This window comes from Cercospora kikuchii, assembly GCF_019650295.1.
Source record: "Cercospora kikuchii DNA, contig_00002, whole genome shotgun sequence".
Classification (NCBI taxonomy): domain Eukaryota; kingdom Fungi; phylum Ascomycota; class Dothideomycetes; order Mycosphaerellales; family Mycosphaerellaceae; genus Cercospora; species Cercospora kikuchii.
In genome coordinates, this window is record NW_025408583.1 from 2,724,881 (window position 1) to 2,744,488 (window position 19,608).

The window sequence follows — 19,608 nt, forward strand, 5'->3', positions numbered from 1 at the left end:
AGCTCTGAATCTGCATGTGGGCCAACCGAGCTTCAAAGCTGACGAATGATGCGATGCACAGTACGGAAAGTACGATACTTGCACGTCATCAGAACTCGCACCATTAACCATTCACCATAGCACCGGCAGACACCACACAATCGCGGGCTGGCACTTGTTGATTTCGCGCACCACGCATGCAGCTGATCTCCATTGCAGGTCTCTCTACGTTCAAGACTTACCGCCGCCATTGGCAGTAACGATCTGAAAAGTGCACCTATTGACAGCAGGTTGCTAGATCGATCTTCTCGCCACTTCATTCGACTCGGCTTGGGAGTTGTTGCGACGCCTATTTACCACAGACCTGACCATGACTTCACAAGCTTCAGCAGAGCACCAATGGTGGAAAGAAGCTGTGGTGAGCATTAGCTCCGGCACTCGATCACGATTCAACTAACAGAACATGAGGTGTATCAAATATACCCAGCGTCTTTCAAATCCAGTGGAGGCAACACCTCGGGCTGGGGCGATGTTCGCGGCATTACCTCAAAATTGGACTACCTGAAGGATCTGGGTGTAGACGTTGTTTGGACGTCGCCCATTTACAAGAGCCCTCAGGTCGATATGGGCAAGTTGACTTTCCCGTGTGAGCGTTCGTGCGTTGCTAACGATTCCAAGGTTATGATATAGCCGATTACAAAGACATTGATCCGCGATATGGCACACTGGCTGACGTTGACGACCTCATCGCCGGGTTGAAGCAGCGTGGCATGAAGTTGATGATGGACCTTGTGGTCAATCACACGTCCGATCAACATCCTTGGTTCCTCGATTCCAGATCATCAAAAACAGGCAAGAAGAGAGATTGGTACATCTGGAAGGATCCGCGTCACGACACTGATGGCAAGCGACAGCCTCCCAATAATTGGGCTCAGATTCTTGGTAGGCATTATGAGATTGAAGATATTACGGAATGCTTACTGACGACGAATGTTCATTGCAGGTGAGGCGAACAGCGCCTGGACCTGGGATGCAGAGACTGAGCAGTACTATCTCTCGCTTTTTACGCCGGAGCAGCCCGATCTGAACTGGGAGAATCCCGAAGTTCGAGCTGCAGTCCACGATGTTTTGCGCTTCTGGCTTGAGCGAGGTGCATGTGGATTCCGTATGGACGTCATCAATCTAATATCGAAAGTCCAATCGTTTCCGGATGCTGATATCTTCGACCCTAAGGCTGACTTCCAGCCTGGCCACAAATTCTATGCCAACGGGCCAAGACTGCACGAATTCCTGCGTGAGATGAATGAAGAGGTTCTCAGCAAGTACCACGCCATCACTGTGGGTGAGATGCCGTTTGTGAACGACCAAGATGAGATTCTGAAAGTGGTTGGGCGTGAGCGCAACGAATTGAACATGATTTTCATCTTCGAGGTGGTCGACATATCCAATCTTCAAGGGGCACCGAGACTGACGCTCAGACCTTGGAAAGTCAAGGAGTTGCGAGATATCATCTCGAAGTGGCAGAACGTCATGCGGGAGAGAGGTGGTTGGAACAGCGTGTTCATATCGAACCACGACAATGTGAGGGTCTATACTTGCCACATCTCCATGATGGTGTTGCTGATCTCTTGCAGCCACGACCGGTGTCGCAGTACACCGACGATTCCGACCGATACCGTGAACTCGGTGCAAAATTATTGTCCTTGATGGAAACGACGCTAAGTGGTACGCTATTTGTGTACCAGGGAGAAGAGCTCGGAATGTGCAACGTAAGTCAAGTCCAGCCTCGGGGTCAATGGTTTCCATGGTTTCCTTGAACATGGTGTGGCCATGAGTTCGGCACCAACTGATGCTAAATGTAGGTCCCACCGGACTGGTCTCCTTCAGAATACAAGGACATTGAGTCTCAGAACTATGTATGTCTATCGTTGAGAAACTGCGGGATGTCAATACTGATTCAACTGTGCACCATAAGTGGAAGAAAATGAACGAACTCTATCCTAATGACGAGAAAATGCTTCGCTACGCGCGAGAGGTGCTGCAAAAGAAGGCGAGAGACCACGCTCGCACACCGATGCAGTGGAGCAACGAACCGAATGCCGGTTTCTGCGACGAGAACTTCACTCCCTGGATGCGAGTCAATGACAACTTCACGTCTTTGAACGCCCAAGATCAACTGAAGACCTCTGGAGATCTCTCCGTTTCCCAGTTTTGGCAACGCGGACTGGCGAACAGGAAGAAGCATAAGAATGTCTTCGTATATGGCTCTTTCGAATGTCTCGAGGAACGAGACAATGACATCTTCGCCTACAAACGATCGGATGGCACAGATGAGGGCTTTGTGGTTGTGCTCAACTTCTCGAAGGAAACCATAGACTGGGACGTTCCAAAATCGGCTGGCCTTCACAAATGGGTCACCAGTAACTATGCAGGCGATCTCCCTAGCAGCGTCTCTGGGCCTGTCACTCTGCGACCATTCGAGTCGCTGCTCGGCACTGCTGTGCCGTGATCATCTTTGCGCGATGGCATCTACGAAGGTCAGCAACACAACGAACCGAGGCAGTGGACTTAGACTTCGCAATGCCCTAAAGGCATCATCCTCGCTCACCGTTCATGCCATCTGCTAGCGTAGCTCAGGTAGTCTGAATAAAGTGCACAGTCAGGCTGTTGCGTGCGAGAGCTGCTTCCTTTGGCGACTTTACGGGGACTGTGGACACAAGGGAACGTGCTGACCAGAGTCTGGGGTGCACTTATGGCCCCTGTTAAGCTGGGAGTCTCGGACAGTAATCAGGAATCGCCAAAGAGCGGGATAGACCAATACGATCAGATTGCTGGATGGCGTACCCGGATGTGATGAGCTTTCTCACGCGAGATCAGTCGCATCTCACGTTCCAGGCAAACAGGCTCACGGGGCGGCGGCATCGCGGTTGAGATTGTCACAAGCCTGGGAAACACGCTAGAGAAGCCGGGATCGACAGGTACGAAAGCTCCCGAGCACGTGCGCGACCAATGATGTCAACATGCCGAAAAAAAATGTTGCAACACTCATCCGCTGATCAACAAATCATCGCACTCGCTCGTGGCAGATTGCGCTTCACGGCGATTGCCCAGAGCTGCCAATAGCTTCAGGTGAACAGAATCTGCAACCTCAGAAACTTTTCAGGCAACTCGCAGGCGGATGTGATCGCCTTTTGCCTGTTATCGAAAGGTCCGATTGTTCCAATTGTGTCACTGATAACACATAAGCACTCCACCGCCCTGCAGATATGCCGTGCTCATTTATCGGGAACCAGACGCGGACGCGTCAGGGAACCAAAGAGATTTTCTTTGCTGAGAACTCAGACCACCACATACCGCCGGGCCGACCAGAATACCGCCATGGAGTGTTCAATCAGCGTTCAACTGATGTGTCCCGGTGGAGGCATGTGCTCATCACCCTGATGAATCGCATCAGCATGTTTGAGGACATGTATATACCCGGAGCCTGTCCGACCTCGCGTGCACCGCCTGCTATCGTCCTCTCTTTGATCAGTGATCTGGCGACCTGTTTACCGAGTCCACTTCCATTGCTCTCGTCTTAACACATTGACACAGTTCATCATGTCTGCAGAGCTATACCGCGCGATGAGCGTCAAGCAGACCGCAATGGCTGCGACAGCATTGCCTCTCGAGATTCATCAACAAATCTTCAACTACTTGGATACACGATCGTTCTACTCTGCTAGGAAAGTGTGCAGATATGTAAGCCGTCTTCCACAATACAGACAGATCGCGACCAGTCTAATCCTTGCCGCGATTCCAGTGGTCGTTCGCTGCAACGGCGAGTGATACTCTCAGAAAGCAGCTGCGTAAAATGCCTGTGTTGGCTTCAGACGATGCGCAGGAAGCCGAGCCAGTTGACCTCCGATCCGCATTCAACAAAGCCGCGCGGTGCTTGATGTATGGAATTTCCACTGAGCGCGCCCACGACACCCCGGCAAGTTTGACGAAAGGCTCGAAAATGGGATTTCCTGTATCACCTCGAGTCATTGCAACTCCCGATGGAAACACCCTGGTCACCTTGAACGGTCGACAAATATCGCTTTATGATATCTCGAATCAATCGCCGAGATTAAAGGCTCGAAGAAGCCTGAACGATTTGAAAGAGACTGTAGGATCTGGACCATGGCTTAAGGTCAACAGCAATACTTATAACGAGCTGGCGCTGTCTTCGAATGGATCTTTGTTGGCTGTGGCTCAGGAACGCACTATTCAGATCTACGACCTCAATGCCGATCCCGATAGCTTCACTGTCAATGAGTATGTGGCTAGTGCAACAGGCCATTACATCTGCGGTATAGACTTTGAGCAGAACGATCATCTGTTGCGGGTGCGATTGAGCGGTAAAGGCACAGTGGTCTACCTAGGCACTCCTGCTCCTGCAGGAAAAGAAGAGCAGCCAGCGAATTTGGAACACTGGAAGAGCAAGGCTGGTCTGAGACATGTGTTTCTCGATTCCTCGCTCTTGTTGACACAAGCTGGTGACATTGGAACATCGGACCCTACAAAGCGCGTGTCTGGCGTACAATTGCTAGGAGCATTCGAGCAAGGATACCTCTTTGCTGGTCAACAGCATGGCGGCGGCGAGAGCAGTCATTGTGAGTCTTACCGCGGCATTTGGGGGCCCTAAAAGAACAAACAAGCTAATTGAACTTTGTATCAGATATCCTTGGCCACGTGCAGACCACGAGTGCGCACAACTTCGGTATCATGACGACCCAGCCCGAGACGGTGTGTATCCTGGCTCGATTGGAGAGTTTCCTCAGCAGTTGGAAATACACTCTCGAAGCCTCCACGGAAGGTGGGCTAGGAGGGTGGGAGAATATGCCTTCTGCTCACGAGCATCATCCACGCTTCGCCATCACGTCCGGGGGATGCTTCGATTTCCTCGCACTTGCCGAAAGGGACAAGAAGCGCATTCGCCCAGCGCCGTTGACCCAGGTGTTCCTTTACCGTATCCCAGCATCTTCACAGCTTCGTTCAATGATCGCTGCGCACAAGCAATCGTACGCACGAAAGGCGGGCTCGTCGGATGACATGGATTGGAGTGTTGCGGGAACTGGGAAGCCAACGAGGACGTTCTTTGATGTGCCAAGAATACCGTTATGTCTGACGACTGTGGAGAACGATGTGACGGATCTCGGGTTCTCCGTCATCGATGAGAGGACGTGTGCTTTGTCAGCTTCGACGAAAGAGACCACGAGGACCTGGAGGATTCATGAGAGATGATGATTTGGAAACAGCTGGCGAGCTTAGGCACGAATCGACATGGTTTCAGCTCTGCACCTCGGCGATCTTGTAATCATTATATTCCATCTGCATGATGAATGACGTGCCAACTGGTTGGACTCAGAACAAAGTACACCAGTTCTAGAATCTCATTCAGTGGAGACAGCTCCTCTTCTTCAACTCTGCGGAGTTAGAGAACGGGCCAAAGAGCAAAGACTCCGTGCGGGCTCGCTCGGATGCATAGGGATTGCATAGACTTCCGTTTTTCCCACGACTTCTGCTTCTCTTGCTCGTTGCAGGTGATTCACAGCAGGAGCAAGCAGCAGCGAAGAAAGCCAGCCCAGCCAGCCAGCCAGCCCAGCCCTCAGTACGTGTGTGTATCCTTCCCGGAACACGGCTTTATTTGCGTCTGCCGGATTTTCGGAATCTGACCAATCCATGAGACCACCCACGACCACCACACGCACACCCGGCCGCTCATCGTCTATTCACGACTTTGTGTACGATGTTCACGCATTTCATCTCTCGGGCGCCTGGCTCTTTTCTGCGCTTGTGACTGGGATCCCGCTTGCCTTGCCTTGCGCGTTTCTCGATGCGTGCGCGTACTTTTGAGGCTGTGTTTTCTTCCAACAACAACTGATGATGATGAACACTTGGTCTGACAATTACCAACAACTTCGCGGCATAATATTAATAAAAATGTCATGTGGACTGGCTGGCTGGCTGGCTGGGCCAACGGACAACGGACGACGAGGCTGCACCGCGTTTTCTTGGGGGCGCACGCAACAATTGCACTGCACCACATAAAGCTCTCTTCGATCCATGGATCAGATTCACCGCTTTTGCTATGTATTCCTGCACGTCTCGTAGGCTTGTGGCGTGTCGTTCACAAATCGGAAGCCGATGCGTGGCTTCTTGGTGGTTTGCTGCACAAAGTGGGCGTGGGTAGCATGCCGACCGCCAGCTGTTCAAGACAACGCAACGCAGCGCCAAAAACGGTTCACCTTTGAGATGAAAGACCTCGTACAGAGTCCAGAGAGGGGCGCTCCTCGTTCGTGCTTCGGAACAAAGCACAAAGGTTGGCATGGGTTCTAGATCGGTGTCTTAGGTCCAGAGTCGCCGACTTGGACGTCAGGATAGGGTGCTGACCGTTATGCGTGCTTGCAGCGATCTATAGCAGTGCCAACGAGCTAAGCCAAGTCCGTTTCAGCGTTCAACCTGTTCGGAGCTCATCAGGGCTTTCTCGTGAAGAAGATGAGCCTGAACCGTGATGCATTGACGTGTCAAATTATTGGAACATTGGCTGCCACAGCATACTGCCGCTCTGCAGAATCGTGATACCCTTGAACACTACGAAGGCGCGGGTTGGGCGCTAGTGACTGGAGCTTTTTCAGGTCTGTCCGAAATCACTGTCTCCCCCGTGCGGAGGACGGGGATGTCGACCCGTCCGGAGTGTCACGGAATGGCGCTGCTCAAATGACCACTTGGCTGCCCAGGCTCCATTTTTGAGACGATCTCAAACTCAATTATTACAGTTGTGCAAGTACTTGCCAGCCAAGTGATAGACCGCAAGTACAGACACAGCCACCAGGAGAAGGCACGTTCCCTTTCTCCTTTGCCAAAGGCTGGCCTGCGTGCGGTTTTGATTAGCTCCGGATTTCTGTAACGCAGCGGGACAGGGATTACTCACGTTGCTCGCAACACTCCCACGAGGCACATGGCGTTGAGATGCGCTATTGTAGCCCTTTTCGAGGGACGGATCTAGCCAGGATTCTCCTTCAGCATGAGTAATCGCGTCCTCCGACACCTCTTGCAAAGCCGATATCGAGCGTATGGAGAGTGAGAAGTCTCCCTCTTGGGTTCCGAAGAAGCTGTTGAGAATTGTCAACTTCGGCAGTGCAAGTCTCGACTGCTTGAAACCACATACCTCCTCATCATGATGCTGAAACGTTTGATCTTCTTCAAGTCGATTGGCTTGGCATCCTTCTTCGGTCGCCCTCGATAAGTCGCGTTGAAGCTACTCCATGGGATGAAGATAGTCTTGTCATGCGCATCGCCAGGCACTGTCTGCGGTGGAAGTTCAAAGTCGCATTCGTACGAGATGCTCGACTGTTCTCTTCCCGTGTCGGGGTCCTGCGGCAGAAGCTCATCCTTGAGATTGAATGTGTAGCGTTTCTCTGTGACTATGTTAGCTGAGTCTACATCTTATCAGCGAATACCATACTATCGCCCTTGGCTATGTACAGCTCAATGCCTGCATAGTCGGAAAGATCCCATTCGCGATCTTCACCGGTCGTCCTTTGACTTGCAAATCCAGCACCTCCGAGGGTCTTGATGTCCAAAGTTCCTCGAAAGGTGCCTGTGATATTGGTGCAGTCAAGATATGAGATGCTTTTGCCTAGTTGTGGATTTAGATCAGGTGCAACAGCTCTAGCACGAATCTCCTCTTACCACCTCGGACGCGATCATCACTCGCTATCCAGTCGTCTGAGTGCCATCCATTGTCGCCGCCGAACAGCGTCAGAGCGTCGCGCATCTTTGCGGATGTTGTGGTTGTTGTTTGGTTCAATGTTGTCGAGCAGAAAGAGCGAGCCATGAGATCATCGTCACGTGCTGCTTCACGAACATGTGTGCTGGTTCAAGTCGACGAGCACCGGAGTTCAGTCCTTAACAATCTTCACAATATGCACGGCATTGACTTTGAATTGAGCTTGAGAAGAGTCAAACTTTAGAGACGACCGCGTTCCGGGTCTGGTGTTACATGCTCACCAAAGCCATTGCATGAAAATTGTCTCCGCTGAATCGAATCATGCAACAGTCGAAAACGTGTAAGTATTGGCCAATGTGCTAGATCAGCTGGCACAGAGCGCTTGAATTGTTATCACTAGTAATGCCAGATGCGATGCATAGTGCTGCACAGCTCTCTGCGATCGAACTTGTTTTGCTAAGACTACTCAGACGCTCTCCGAGCGCCTCCATGACCTGCGTGGTGCATGGTTGGATTTTCCCCATGTCTATGAGGCCACGCATCCTCCCTCTGCTCTATAATTCTCGTGCTTGGAAATCGTGCAACGAGTCAATGTACCCATCCGGTCCAACGCCATCGCTCAAACAGACAAAGAAGAAATACTAAGCACATGTATGTGCTCCTTTTCGCGGCAAATCCAGCCCTCATTTCCCGGTCATTGGCATCATCCGATCAGTATCCCAGACCTGGTGGTGAGAGAGCCGGAGGAGAGCCCGCCTGCCACTCTTCTGAAGAGTCCGATAATGATGGCGTCTGGCGCGATCAGCCTCTGCCTGGAGTCCGCGCAAATGACTGCTGTTTACTCACATAATGATGCTGAGTTTGGTAAGACGTTATCTCATTGGCCATGGATGCGTAACTCATGCTGAAAGGATTCACCTCGTCGTCGGCGTAGACCTCCTGCTTGATGGGAGGCTGCATCAGGTTCTGGATGGCATACGTCTGCGTAGGTGCACCATAAGACTGGTACATTGCCATGTCCAAACCGGGCGCGCAGTAACTCGAATATGTCGAATAGCCAACGTTATCTACCGGCGGTATGGGGGCATTTACGGTGAAAGGAGGAGGTGATGTCGATAATTGTCGGGTGAATTGCTGGGAGAACATGCTTCTGTCTTCCGATGGCAGCACATATTGTTGGGCGAGGACATCTGGCGTTCGATTGCGTTGACTTTGACCATGCAATGATCGTGTTCGTTGTGCATTCGCGCGTTGGTTTGTAGATTCGTCGCTGATTGTGGTGGGCAGCTCCTCGTGCCTTTGCTCTGGAGATGCAGAGCTCGAACCTGCTCGACGCTCCAAGTCTTCCAATCGCTTCTTCAGTTTCTTGCCTACGACACCGTCAGACGCATGCTAGGCAATTGCAACATCGATGCGACGTACGGTAGTTCCTTTGTGCGATGCGGTTCTGTATCCTTCTTCGTTCGGCAAGGTCTGAGATTTTGGTCCAATCTTCGTTGGGATTCGCACTGGCACTGAAGGCTGCAAGCGGTATGAGCTCATGATGTGCATATGGTTCGATTGCGGGCGAGGGGCTTACCACTACTTGTCGCGTGTGCGGTGGGGTAGTGTTTCTGGACCGCGGCGGCGGGATACTGCGGATAGCTGTAACGATCCATGTCTAGGTGATCGTACATGCTGCAAAGGGCTTCTGAGTCGATGAGATAATGGCCAGTGAGGATAGAGGTCAACGCGAACAGAGGACGATGAAGAGGATGGCTCTGGGCTGGCGGTCGGGCGAGTTATGCATATATCGAGTACGGTCACCCCATTTCAAGGGCACTAGAACGCGAGCAAGGTTGAGGCTTCCGAGAGATCCTACTGTCTGCGACGTTCCTCTACGGACTGGGGCGGCATGCGTGGCTCGGACGCCTGGCTCTGGGAGCGCCGACGCAACCCTGCATGGTCTGGCGGCATGCGTCGAGCGAGGTGGCTCGCACAGGGAGCACATGGACACAGGGCTGAAGCGCAGATTCCTTTGGCGACGTGATTAGCAAAGCGTGTCCGGCCGAGAATAGGATGATGGCAGAGGATGATAAGGCCGCCAGAAGTCGACGTCGTCCATCGGTGTGAAGCGTGGCAGACAGGCAGGCCGGATTTATGCAGATCCAGCGTTCCGAAGCGAGTGCGAGACCAGCACCAGGCTACAGATTTGTGATGTGCCGCGGCGTTCCATGCACATGGTATAGCAGCACGATCTGCCGCAGGCTCTGCGTCTGCCATCACGAGTGCTCGACGGCGGAGTCCATGGATTTCACGGGGTCCGAAGATGAACGGCCGTTGCGCCTGGCCTGGGCAGCGCGCGGCAGTTGTCGCAGTCTCAGCCTGGGGCAGCATGTGGTCCACCGGCTCGGGCGAATAGCAGCATGGCAGTGTGCTGCGCTGCTGCTGCTGCTGCTGCTCCTCCTCCTGTTCGTCGTCGGAGGGAGGCCTGATGGGCGTCGCAGAGTGCTCGCTCTCGCTGGGTCGCGCGCACAAATCTGCATGCGAGCCTCACCGCTCAAAAGTCGACGGCGGCATCCCGCAAAAGACCACGGCCATCCATGTCGAACGACGCCGTGTCCGCAGGATGCAGCTGCTGCGCACGTTGGAGGAGCGCAAGCCAGCCCTACAGCAACAGCAGCGCCAATTACAAACAAAGGCGTGCTGTGCAGTCGCCGGTCTAGCTTGCTAAGCACGTTCGGATGGCGGAGTGTTACTGAGCCATGAGTTTCTTTCCTAGCCATTAGTTTTGAATTCGGTGTAATTTACGCCGCGCACCCCGGAGGGGCAAGCTTGTAGCAGCGACCGCGGACAATAGCAGACTGCGCAAGGCAAGCACGCGGTTCAAAGAGGCGAGCATACTTCTTTGCAGCTCAGTGTTGAACGAGCGTATGGTGAGAGAGACGCCCACCATCTTAAGGACCAACCTCGTTAGGCAGGGACTGTAAAGGCCGTACTCCGAGTTAGGGTTACTGTAACGGCCAGGTAAGAGGAATTGATGGCTCGGTACAGTGACAGCAACGTGGAAGCCTGGTCAATCCTGCCGATTCTCCTTTGACCGCGCAACGCGCGCCGACGACTTTGCTTCGCAAAGGACTGCGTTCGACCGACTGAGGATGCATTTGTCGCCGGAGGTCCGCTGGCTGCGGTGTGCATTCTCGGCGCTGCCAGGTTTCGCGACGTGTCGCGGCTGTTGTGGGCTTGCGCGCTGCCCCAAAGAAAGCATCACGTCCAGCAAGCAATCCTCCCGTGCAACGTCGATCTCCCGCCGCACGCTGCAGCCGCAGCGTTGACTGCTGTAAAGTCCGAAGAGGTTGTCGGCGTATTTGGCAGTGACCATGCGATCCTGTGGGATGTTGTAGGGCTGGCCTGGCGGTGTCTTCGTCCGCTTCTTCCTCAGCCCTCGTGCGCAGCCAACGTCCGTAAGTGTGGCAACGCGTCTGCTCTCCCGATATGCCCGTGAAGGCAGCGTCGCCGTGGATGGCGTCCGGCCTTCAGAGCTGCGTGGCCCCGCCGCTTCCAGTTCGCTTGCGAAAGAGTGGAAGCGAGCGCTACTTCCAGATGGCACTGCAGACGCAACGCTGAAGCCTAGACCTCTGCCCACAGCTACACGCCGCCGTCGTGAAGCAATGTCGAAAGGACAGGTAAACTGAATGGAGGCCTCGCAGGACAATCGAGGACGGCGATGTTGACCCACCTCGCTGTGGCGCGTTCTCCGCACCTTCCACAAGCCGTTCACGCCGTTCAGGCAATCGACAACCGCATCTCGGCCTGAGCCGACCGAAGATGCCTCGCTCATCGTCACAGTGCCCTCATATACTGGAGACTGCAGCACATCAGACGCACAGAAGGCGACCAAGGCGATGTCGCCACTCAGTAAAGATGATACGTCGAATCTTGGCGCGCTGCGTGCCCCCAACCATCCCAAGTGGTACTACTGTCCGTGCCGCCATGTTCATTGTGTTCCATCAACAGGCGCCACCATACATATATGAAACCGAGCGAGCGTGACAAGACATCAAGCTCGTTCCCCAGTCCAGGCGGAGAAGCTCAAGCAAATATAAGAACCGGAAGAATTTCCGCCGTCGAGGTAAAGAGGCACCGAAGCGACTGTAGATCCACTTCAAGTCGAGGCAGTCATGGACCTGTCACAGTCTCCATTAACTATGATTTGATGGACTTTCATCGCCACAACATCCGAAGAAAGTAGGGCATCTACTATGTAGATACCTCGGCAGGCGGTTTGGAATTCTTCCACGCGACATCACGAAGAGCAATATATTCGATACTCCATTCGACAAAAGGCTACACTCCAGTTACTTTGGGTGCTTCTTCCCCATCTCCGTTCTGATTTCTTCTGGCGCTGCAGCCGTTGCATCACAACTTCAATCTGTTTGCCCTCGTACAAGCCCAACATGAAGGCATTCGCCTTTCTTGCTGGCTTAATCAGCGTGGCCACATGCCTCACCACACCTCCATCTGGCGCTTTGGTTGTCAGCAAGACCCCCAAAAGCGGACAGTATGCCACTGTTCAGAAAGCCGTTGATGCCTTGTCGACCACTTCAACCAAAGCGCAGGTCATATTCATCCAGCCAGGGACCTACAGCGAACAAGTGTACATCCGTAAGTGCAGTTGCTCACAGGCATCTTTCGTCCGAGACACATGCTCAACTTCAATCGATTCCTTCTAGAGAGCCTCAGCGGACCTCTGAGCGTGTACGGCTATTCCTCGTCAGACAAATCATACACCGGTAACCAAGTCACAATCACTGCTGGCGAGAGTCAGCAAACCCAGCCCAGCAACGACCTAACTGCCACACTCCGCGTGCACACCACCAATTTCAAGCTCTACAACGTCAACGTTGTCAACTCTTTCGGCCAGGGAAGCCAGGCTGTCGCTGTGTCTGCCAACAATGGGGTCAGTAGATTGCACCTGAGTGGCTCATGCAATCGAATACTTGCTAACAAAAAGCCGCAGGGCCAAGGATATTATGGAGTCGCGTTGAAAGGATACCAAGACACTCTCCTTGCAAACGATGGCGCTCAGCTGTACGCAAAGAGCTACATTGACGGTGCAACTGATTTTATCTTCGGACAAAGGGGACAAGTATGGTTCGAGAAGTGCGATATTCGAGTCAAAGCAGCTTCCATAGGATACATTACCGCGTCTGGAAGAAGCTCCAACGATGCTGGATACTATGTCATCAACAAGAGCACCGTTGCAGCTGCTTCCGGAAACACTGTCCCCGCTGGTGCATACTATTTGGGTCGACCATGGAGGAATTATGCCCGAGTGATTTTTCAGAGCACTTCAATGACCAATGTGATCAATCCAGCTGGGTGGAGAATTTGGAAGTGAGTCGAGTTAGTAGCCATACTTCAACTTTCTCGACTGACATCTTTTGCAGCACCGGCGATGAGCGCACTGATCAAGTGACCTTTGGCGAATACGCGAACACAGGCGCAGGCAGTCAAGGGACCAGAGCTAGCTTCTCCACGAAGCTATCAAGCCCGATCAGCATCAGCACGGTTCTCGGCAGTGGTTATGCATCTGCTTCTTGGGTTGATACTGCTTACCTCAACTAAGTCGACAATGCACGAAGCTTGCAAGAGTACCTACACGGTTTTTCGAGCAACAACATCACGATGAGGAGCGTCAGAAGCCGAATTTCTCGTGAAGAACAAGAACAGAGTGAGACAGCCAGATGTCGAAGATACGCTCATTGAGCGCTACCAGCGACAACAGTATACTCCAAACAATCAACATGCTTCTATCAGCGGATAGCTCCTCCATCTCTCACTCCAATGCAATTTGTTCCCCTCGTCCGGCCAGAGCTCATCGAAAACGCTTGCGACCAGTGGCGTGAGCTTCTCGTCCGTGCCTCTCAAAGCTTTAGTTCTTGTTACGCGGATTTGACCAGGTCGATCATCCCTCTCATCCTTCTCACAGAGCCATTGTCCGGCGAGCACAGCACATGCACGTCCGAGACCTCCGTAACTCTGATTGCTCTGCGATCGTATTTCCAGACGTCTAAGGCGTGAGTGCGCAGTGGTATTTGACGATGCAACGGTCTCAAAAATGGCCTTTGCAAGCGAAGCATCGATCGCGTGGTTGATCAGCGTATGCCTCATCGACTCATTTAATTGATTTGCCTCGTTATCGTTGTTCGACGTGTTCGCGTCACGGCAGTCGAGGATGAGATACAGGTCTCGGAGACGTGCAATCTGTCCTATCGATTGATATATCCTGACTTCTGCTGCATTGCCTTGAGTCCGAGGAATCCGCATGCAGAACTTCTGGAGTCTCGGACAGAATCTTGCTACAATCTCTGCCATGTCCGCTGCATTCATGCTGTCTGAAAGTGGATGAATTATTGCAAGCTCTTGCAGAGTTTGGCCGTGCCGGGTCAAGATATCCACGAGTTGCACGTTGTCGAAATTCGAGACGAGCTTCAACTCATTGAGACTTCCGACCTTTTGGAAGAGCGCCGGTATTGCGATTGATGCAGGATGGACTGTGAGTCTCGACACTCGTTCTAAAGAGCATGAATTGAGAAGCCAGGTGGCCGTTTCAGCGTCAATGTACTGGTGGAGTTTCAGCTCTTCCAGATTCTCGAATGCGGTGACTTCACTCCATCTCTGTAGAGCTTCGAGCGTAGCTGAGTCAGGACCTGCAAGCTCGAGCGATCTAAGCTTGCCTTTGGAATTGGATGGAAAGACAACCAGCTCACTCCCTTTCCATTTCTGTCTGGGTTGGCGTCGAGAGCTTATCAATTGCATTGAACTTCCAGGTTTCTCGCGCAGCATGCTCACTTTCCGCAGACCAGGCGACGCACCGCGAATCAGATCGAATAACACATCGAGATGGTAATCGAACAACCCACTGTCGTCGTATTCGTCGAATCTTGCTAATTTAACACTGTACAGCTGTCGATGCGTGGCCAGTTTTCTATCGTACGGGTGTATTTCAAGCTGCTCATAAGGAAATCGCAACAGGCTGCGAAGACAAAATGTCTCTAGGTGGATTCGACAGTGTGGTGCATTGTTCTCAATGCACTCGAGGATGCTGGGACAGAGCTGTGGAGCGCCCGCATAAATGAAGTCTCTGAGTCCTGGAAGAAGGCTTATAAAGTCTGCAAGTGTCTGCCATCCGGCTCCCTCATCCACAATCCGATCTGGATGGTCGCTCGGAAGATATTGCCAGATCTTATTCAGTCTATCGCCGCATTCAACAGATTTTTCGATTGGTTTGTGAGTATCTTCGTCGAGAATTTGTAGTGTTCTGACATGCTGGAGGCTTTTGGCGAGTCGCAGTCTTTCCGCCCACGTTGAAGCTTGTTGTCCAAGTTCGCGTGTATCGTAAAATGTAATGCTGATATTTGCGAACAAGATAGATCGTGCAGGATCGACGCAGGATCTGCAGGTCAATGCGAATGCACGACAATCAGAAATGTGCAGACAAATGGAGTGAAGGATGGTGACTGGTAGATTCTCGAGATAGGACATGGCTATTGTCGATCGGATTCCGGAATCGTATTGGCAGCGTGTCAGAACCAAGACAGGAGATGAGGATCAATATTCGGGCGGAAAGATCTCTATCACACAATGTTAGCAGTAGGAAACGACTGTTATATAGCTAGAGAACATAAGCTCCGTCTAGCGCAAGAGCAACCTGCAGTAGTGGCGCCAACGATGGCGGAGTCGAGCCGTATCAAGTCAGGCAGCCACTTCGCTCTGCTTGGCCCGACATAGCAGATGAGAAAGTCGAAGAATAGGTTTGAACATATTCTGTGGCATAAGCTATGCAATGTATGAAGTTTTACCCAACATTTCTCTACTATAGCTTGAGCTGACTTTTCGCTGTTAGGAATGATCTCGGCACGTCTATGTAGCGTGCTCTGAGGAACTCCACGAATCCCTAGAGAAGTCAATCAATGCAGGAGGTGAGGCAAATGAGGGCAGCTCACCTTTCCCAGTGCATCTGGACTACTTGTACTACTGACTCCTGTGCCCAGCAGTCCATGGACCACGAAATGAATTGCTTGAATGTTGGGGAACTCGCATCTCTCGATACGTAGCCTCGTGTCATAGTCTTTGGCCATCAGTGCTAGATTTGAAGTCAACAATACTCTCTTCCTGTGCATCATATCACTTACTAATAAGCCGATCAATCGTCATAAAGCTCCGTAACCATTGCCATGTCTGCTCCGTCTGCTGGCTGCTTGGCAGAAATAAGCCTACGTTGACATTAGCTCCCTTGTCACCACTCCTGCCATATAGAATGCTGCCTAATGGAGCTTTTATTGTTGGTCCAAAATTTTCAAGTGCCGTATAATGCTCGTCACTCGGTGGCGGGACAGCACCCGGTGTAGGATAATGTTTTGGAACGTTCTGTAGCGAGTGGCGAGGCAGGACACTTTGCTCCGCCCCGCTCGACTGCAGGAAATGGCAGGTTTCTCGAATCTGCTCACGTTCGATAAGACCAGTGTACAATGTGACGATCGGCTTTGGATCTGCAGTGCGATAGTCGAGATTAGGTGTTAGGGCGGGAAAGCCTTGGAGTTGATTGCTTAAGAGAGGACCCAGGAATCGTCCTCGAGACAAGACTTGTGGATTGTCAGCCTGCGCAAACACACTGTAAGTGAATCAGCTCGCGATCTTTGAGTCTCTTTGGCATGCATTATCCGGCATACCGTAATGTTGCGGTAGCTTCATTCAATGACTTCGGATCGGCGGAAGGCATGCCAACAAATTGGAACTCCAGTTTCTTGAACTTGGATGCGTCAATCATATTCAGAGACATCCTTTTGAAGCTTTCCACTTTCTCTCTTGCATCGAGACCTGTCACGTAGACGGAGAATTCGGCCTGATAGCCTGCTTCCGCGGTAATTGCGACCTTGAGAGTTGCTGGAGGTGGCAATCCTAAAAAGCACAGTTAGCTAAACACTTGAATGAGGTTGCTATGCAAGAAGCACCTTTCACGCCCTTTACTTCGACCTTGTCGCTTCCCACTTGGTTCATGTCGATCCACGTAATATCAGCGACGACGTCAGGGTTCAGATACCGATCACCTTGCAACTCATACACGAACTGGGTCCGCACCGTGTCAACGGTAATCCTGCAAAATAATCAGGCGTCGACAGAATCTCATAGGTATCGTATCACCATACATGCCGTGCTGATCTGGCTGTTTCTGAATGACAGCAGTGCCGTCTGACCTGACTTCGGCGATGGGAAAGGAGAGGCTGAAGTGCTTGTCACCCATGTCTTGGAAGCCAGCAAAACTTCCGCCGCACTGTAGCTCATCAATTTGGTGGCTTGGTTAAGGTAGGGCCTGAGAAATATTCTTGACTCACCACATAGCAACCACACTCGATCAAGTGTCCCGCTACCAATGACCCTGCCAATGGATCCAAGTCAAGAGCTGTCCATTTGTGCCACCAGGCACACAAACCGATCACCTAATGGATCCACGCAGTTAGTTTCGCTCTAGTTGAAAGTGCGAGGTGTCGCATACTGGGCTTGCATCGGTACATCGACCAGCGATGACGATGTCGGCACCTTCTTCTAAAGCCGTCTGGATGCCCGCGGCGCCAATGTACGCATTTGCTGAGAGGAGACGGCCATATGATCCTCGGAACGAATCGTAGGTACCGCTCGTTGGAGTCAAGGGCTGAAATGAAAGCTCATCGACTCGGTCCAGAATGTTGTCGCCAGATATGTAAGCGATGCGGCGGTGGATACCGTTTTTCGTCAAAAGTCCATCGACTTCCGCGGCGAGCTGCTTTGGGTCTCCTCCACCAGCGTTCACAACGATCTTGAGCTTGCGTGGATATGTCTTGTAAAGGTTCATGGACATCCGCAAGGAATGCAAGAAGCCGGGCTCATATCGTCCTTTGCCATTGCTTTGCCGTTCGAGCGCCCGTGTACCAATGTTGTACTATGTCTGAAGTCAATGTCCAGAATGTAAGCAATCGCTGCGCTACTCTCGGCCCACCTCTGACAGCCAATCACCCGTGATAGCATCAACTTTTGTAGGGCCACTGAGCATGGATTTAAGCCCTGCAACTTCTATCAGTTTTGGAGCGATATTGTTGTCTGCGTGGGTAGACTGCCATCAAGGCGATCCCCAGTAGAGCCCGACACATTGCCTATCAGAATTGGTCGCATTTCGATTGTACATTTGAGGTCATGAAGAGCGTTTGTCCTGGATGTTGTTCATCAGTTCGCACCTCCCTCGGCCCGAGAATCGCGGCTGCACTTTTTGGTGAGCAGGCGGCAGGCACGTCACGTCGCGATGCCACAGAGCCCACATCTCGTCTGCAGTGCTGGAATCACGGCATCCGATCTCAGATGTTCCGTGACGTCGATGCACGCGACAAACCGGACTTGCTTTGCAGACCCAAGACAGAGAAAATGACGAGGACTAAGCGAAGAGTTGGACCACCTCAACCTGTCAAATATGATGGTTCCATCAGTGAACTATCTCACCTGTTCCGTGCACGTGTGAGGATATCCACGCGACGATTCGCTCATCTGTCTTCCTGCGCAGCTCTGGCTCGATGAACTTGGAGCCCATTGCCCAGATGTGAGTTTGCCCCCATTCAACATGAAGCTCACAAGGTACGCCAGCTTCTCGACAGCGTCTCGCCCAGTCCTTCGAATCTGAAAGCGCGAATTCTGCCGCTCCGACAAAGATCAGTTGAGGATTTAGACCTCGAAGCTGGTCCAGGGGTCGATAAAGCGCGTTCGCATCACCATCAGTCCCAACATATTTGCCCAGAAAAGCTTTGGTCAGCACAGGAACAGCCTCATTTGCCATGATGAAGTAATCACTCATGACCGCTTGATTGCCGCCTTCGTAGGCACTCAGAGACATGTCGATCCAAGGCGAGATCAGAATTGAGGCCGCTGGCTGAGGCATGTTTTCGGAGGATGCATGCAGCGCCGAATTGATGCAAATGCCACCTGCTCCAATGTCAGCATTGATTCTGAATATATCTTCCAAGTTGCGAGATACCTCCAGCCGAATCTCCCATGAACACTACATTTCCAGAGGGCACTCCAAGATCAAGCAAGTACCGATATGCATCGAGAAAGGCACTCCGCTGTGCTGGATGTGTTGCCTCGCCGCTGAGAGCTAAATAACATCAGTAGCGACATCGAAGCTGGGCCGATTGACTTACGATACTCTACACTCAAGAAGACAATTCTCAGACTTTGAGCCTTTGCACAGGCTACCCATCGTTTCATGTACGGAACGTACATCCTCGCCTCACCACGCGCATAGCCGCCACCGTGTGCGAATAATATGACAGTGACAGTTGTCTTGTCTGTGGCGCTGGTAAGGACAGCATGATCATGCCCTGGAATAATGTAGCCGGACCATCCTTTGCCGGTGATTGGGAAGGCGTCTTCTTCTGGGTAGTCGGCTGGCAGGCGATGAGTGAAAATGGGGAAATACAACGCTGTAGAGCTCGAATATGCTTTCTGCACTTCGATACGGAAGCTTTGATATCGTGGATGCGTTGGAAGTAGGGCTCGATGTAGAATGATGAGCACGAGCTGTGCTATGAAACAATAAAGAAACCTTGCGAATTGGTACGGATGCTCCCGAATCGAGCGGATCGCGGATGGAGGCATTGCCAGGTGCACGAAAGAACTGTTGGAAGTAGCAAATTACTACTCAATGCGCACTGGATGCGTAGTCGACTAGCCAATTGTCAGCATATGGAGGAGATGCCGAGCGTCGGGCCGAGAGGATTCGAGTGGAAGGGTCAAGAACAGTACATGTCGTAGAGACCTGGCAGGTGTTCTAGGATCTCACTAATAAATCGTTTGCACGTTGAGAG

At 52.1% G+C, this 19,608-nt stretch overlaps 7 protein-coding genes across 9 annotated transcripts; 3 read left to right on the forward strand and 4 right to left on the reverse strand.

The window, feature by feature from the left end:
• Positions 1–349: 349 nt before the first annotated feature.
• CKM354_000330600 (uncharacterized protein) lies at positions 350–2,488 on the forward strand (the record flags this gene model as incomplete). Its single annotated transcript, XM_044798497.1, has 7 exons — positions 350–397; positions 448–607; positions 658–921; positions 983–1,560; positions 1,614–1,748; positions 1,842–1,895; positions 1,955–2,488. The coding sequence occupies 7 exons, from the start codon at positions 350–352 to the stop codon at positions 2,486–2,488; spliced, it is 1,773 nt and encodes a 590-aa protein (XP_044654432.1).
• Positions 2,489–3,579: 1,091 nt separating this feature from the next.
• On the forward strand, positions 3,580–5,247 carry CKM354_000330700 (uncharacterized protein; the record flags this gene model as incomplete). The annotated part of the gene is made up of 3 exons (XM_044798498.1): positions 3,580–3,720; positions 3,782–4,616; positions 4,682–5,247. 3 exons carry the CDS (start codon positions 3,580–3,582, stop codon positions 5,245–5,247), a joined length of 1,542 nt encoding a protein of 513 aa, XP_044654433.1.
• Positions 5,248–6,769: 1,522 nt separating this feature from the next.
• On the reverse strand, positions 6,770–7,783 carry CKM354_000330800 (uncharacterized protein; the record flags this gene model as incomplete). Its single annotated transcript, XM_044798499.1, has 5 exons — positions 6,770–6,877; positions 6,938–7,118; positions 7,175–7,424; positions 7,472–7,645; positions 7,699–7,783. The coding sequence occupies 5 exons, from the start codon at positions 7,781–7,783 to the stop codon at positions 6,770–6,772; spliced, it is 798 nt and encodes a 265-aa protein (XP_044654434.1).
• Positions 7,784–8,446: 663 nt separating this feature from the next.
• On the reverse strand, positions 8,447–9,411 carry CKM354_000330900 (uncharacterized protein; the record flags this gene model as incomplete). Its single annotated transcript, XM_044798500.1, has 4 exons — positions 8,447–8,527; positions 8,582–9,105; positions 9,158–9,256; positions 9,315–9,411. The coding sequence occupies 4 exons, from the start codon at positions 9,409–9,411 to the stop codon at positions 8,447–8,449; spliced, it is 801 nt and encodes a 266-aa protein (XP_044654435.1).
• A 2,760-nt stretch (positions 9,412–12,171) lies between these two features.
• On the forward strand, positions 12,172–13,342 carry CKM354_000331000 (uncharacterized protein; the record flags this gene model as incomplete). Its single annotated transcript, XM_044798501.1, has 4 exons — positions 12,172–12,379; positions 12,448–12,674; positions 12,735–13,111; positions 13,165–13,342. 4 exons carry the CDS (start codon positions 12,172–12,174, stop codon positions 13,340–13,342), a joined length of 990 nt encoding a protein of 329 aa, XP_044654436.1.
• Positions 13,343–13,516: 174 nt separating this feature from the next.
• On the reverse strand, positions 13,517–15,262 carry CKM354_000331100 (uncharacterized protein; the record flags this gene model as incomplete). The annotated part of the gene is made up of 1 exon (XM_044798502.1): positions 13,517–15,262. One exon carries the CDS (start codon positions 15,260–15,262, stop codon positions 13,517–13,519), a length of 1,746 nt encoding a protein of 581 aa, XP_044654437.1.
• Positions 15,263–15,593: 331 nt separating this feature from the next.
• CKM354_000331200 (uncharacterized protein) lies at positions 15,594–19,399 on the reverse strand (the record flags this gene model as incomplete). Of its 3 annotated transcripts, XM_044798503.1 has the most annotated exons (12): positions 15,594–15,674; positions 15,724–15,863; positions 15,913–16,391; positions 16,450–16,678; positions 16,732–16,874; positions 16,927–17,051; positions 17,113–17,217; positions 17,274–17,696; positions 17,754–17,818; positions 18,377–18,724; positions 18,777–18,896; positions 18,943–19,399. In XM_044798503.1, 12 exons carry the CDS (start codon positions 19,397–19,399, stop codon positions 15,594–15,596), a joined length of 2,715 nt encoding a protein of 904 aa, XP_044654438.1. The 3 variants fall into 3 exon arrangements, with proteins under 3 accessions (XP_044654438.1, XP_044654439.1, XP_044654440.1); XM_044798504.1 differs by lacking the exons at positions 18,377–18,724; positions 18,777–18,896; positions 18,943–19,399 and adding an exon at positions 17,869–17,926; XM_044798505.1 differs by lacking the exons at positions 15,594–15,674; positions 15,724–15,863; positions 15,913–16,391; ... (4 more) ...; positions 17,274–17,696; positions 17,754–17,818 and having other exon boundaries at positions 18,231–18,724.
• Between the last annotated feature and the right edge of the window lie 209 nt (positions 19,400–19,608).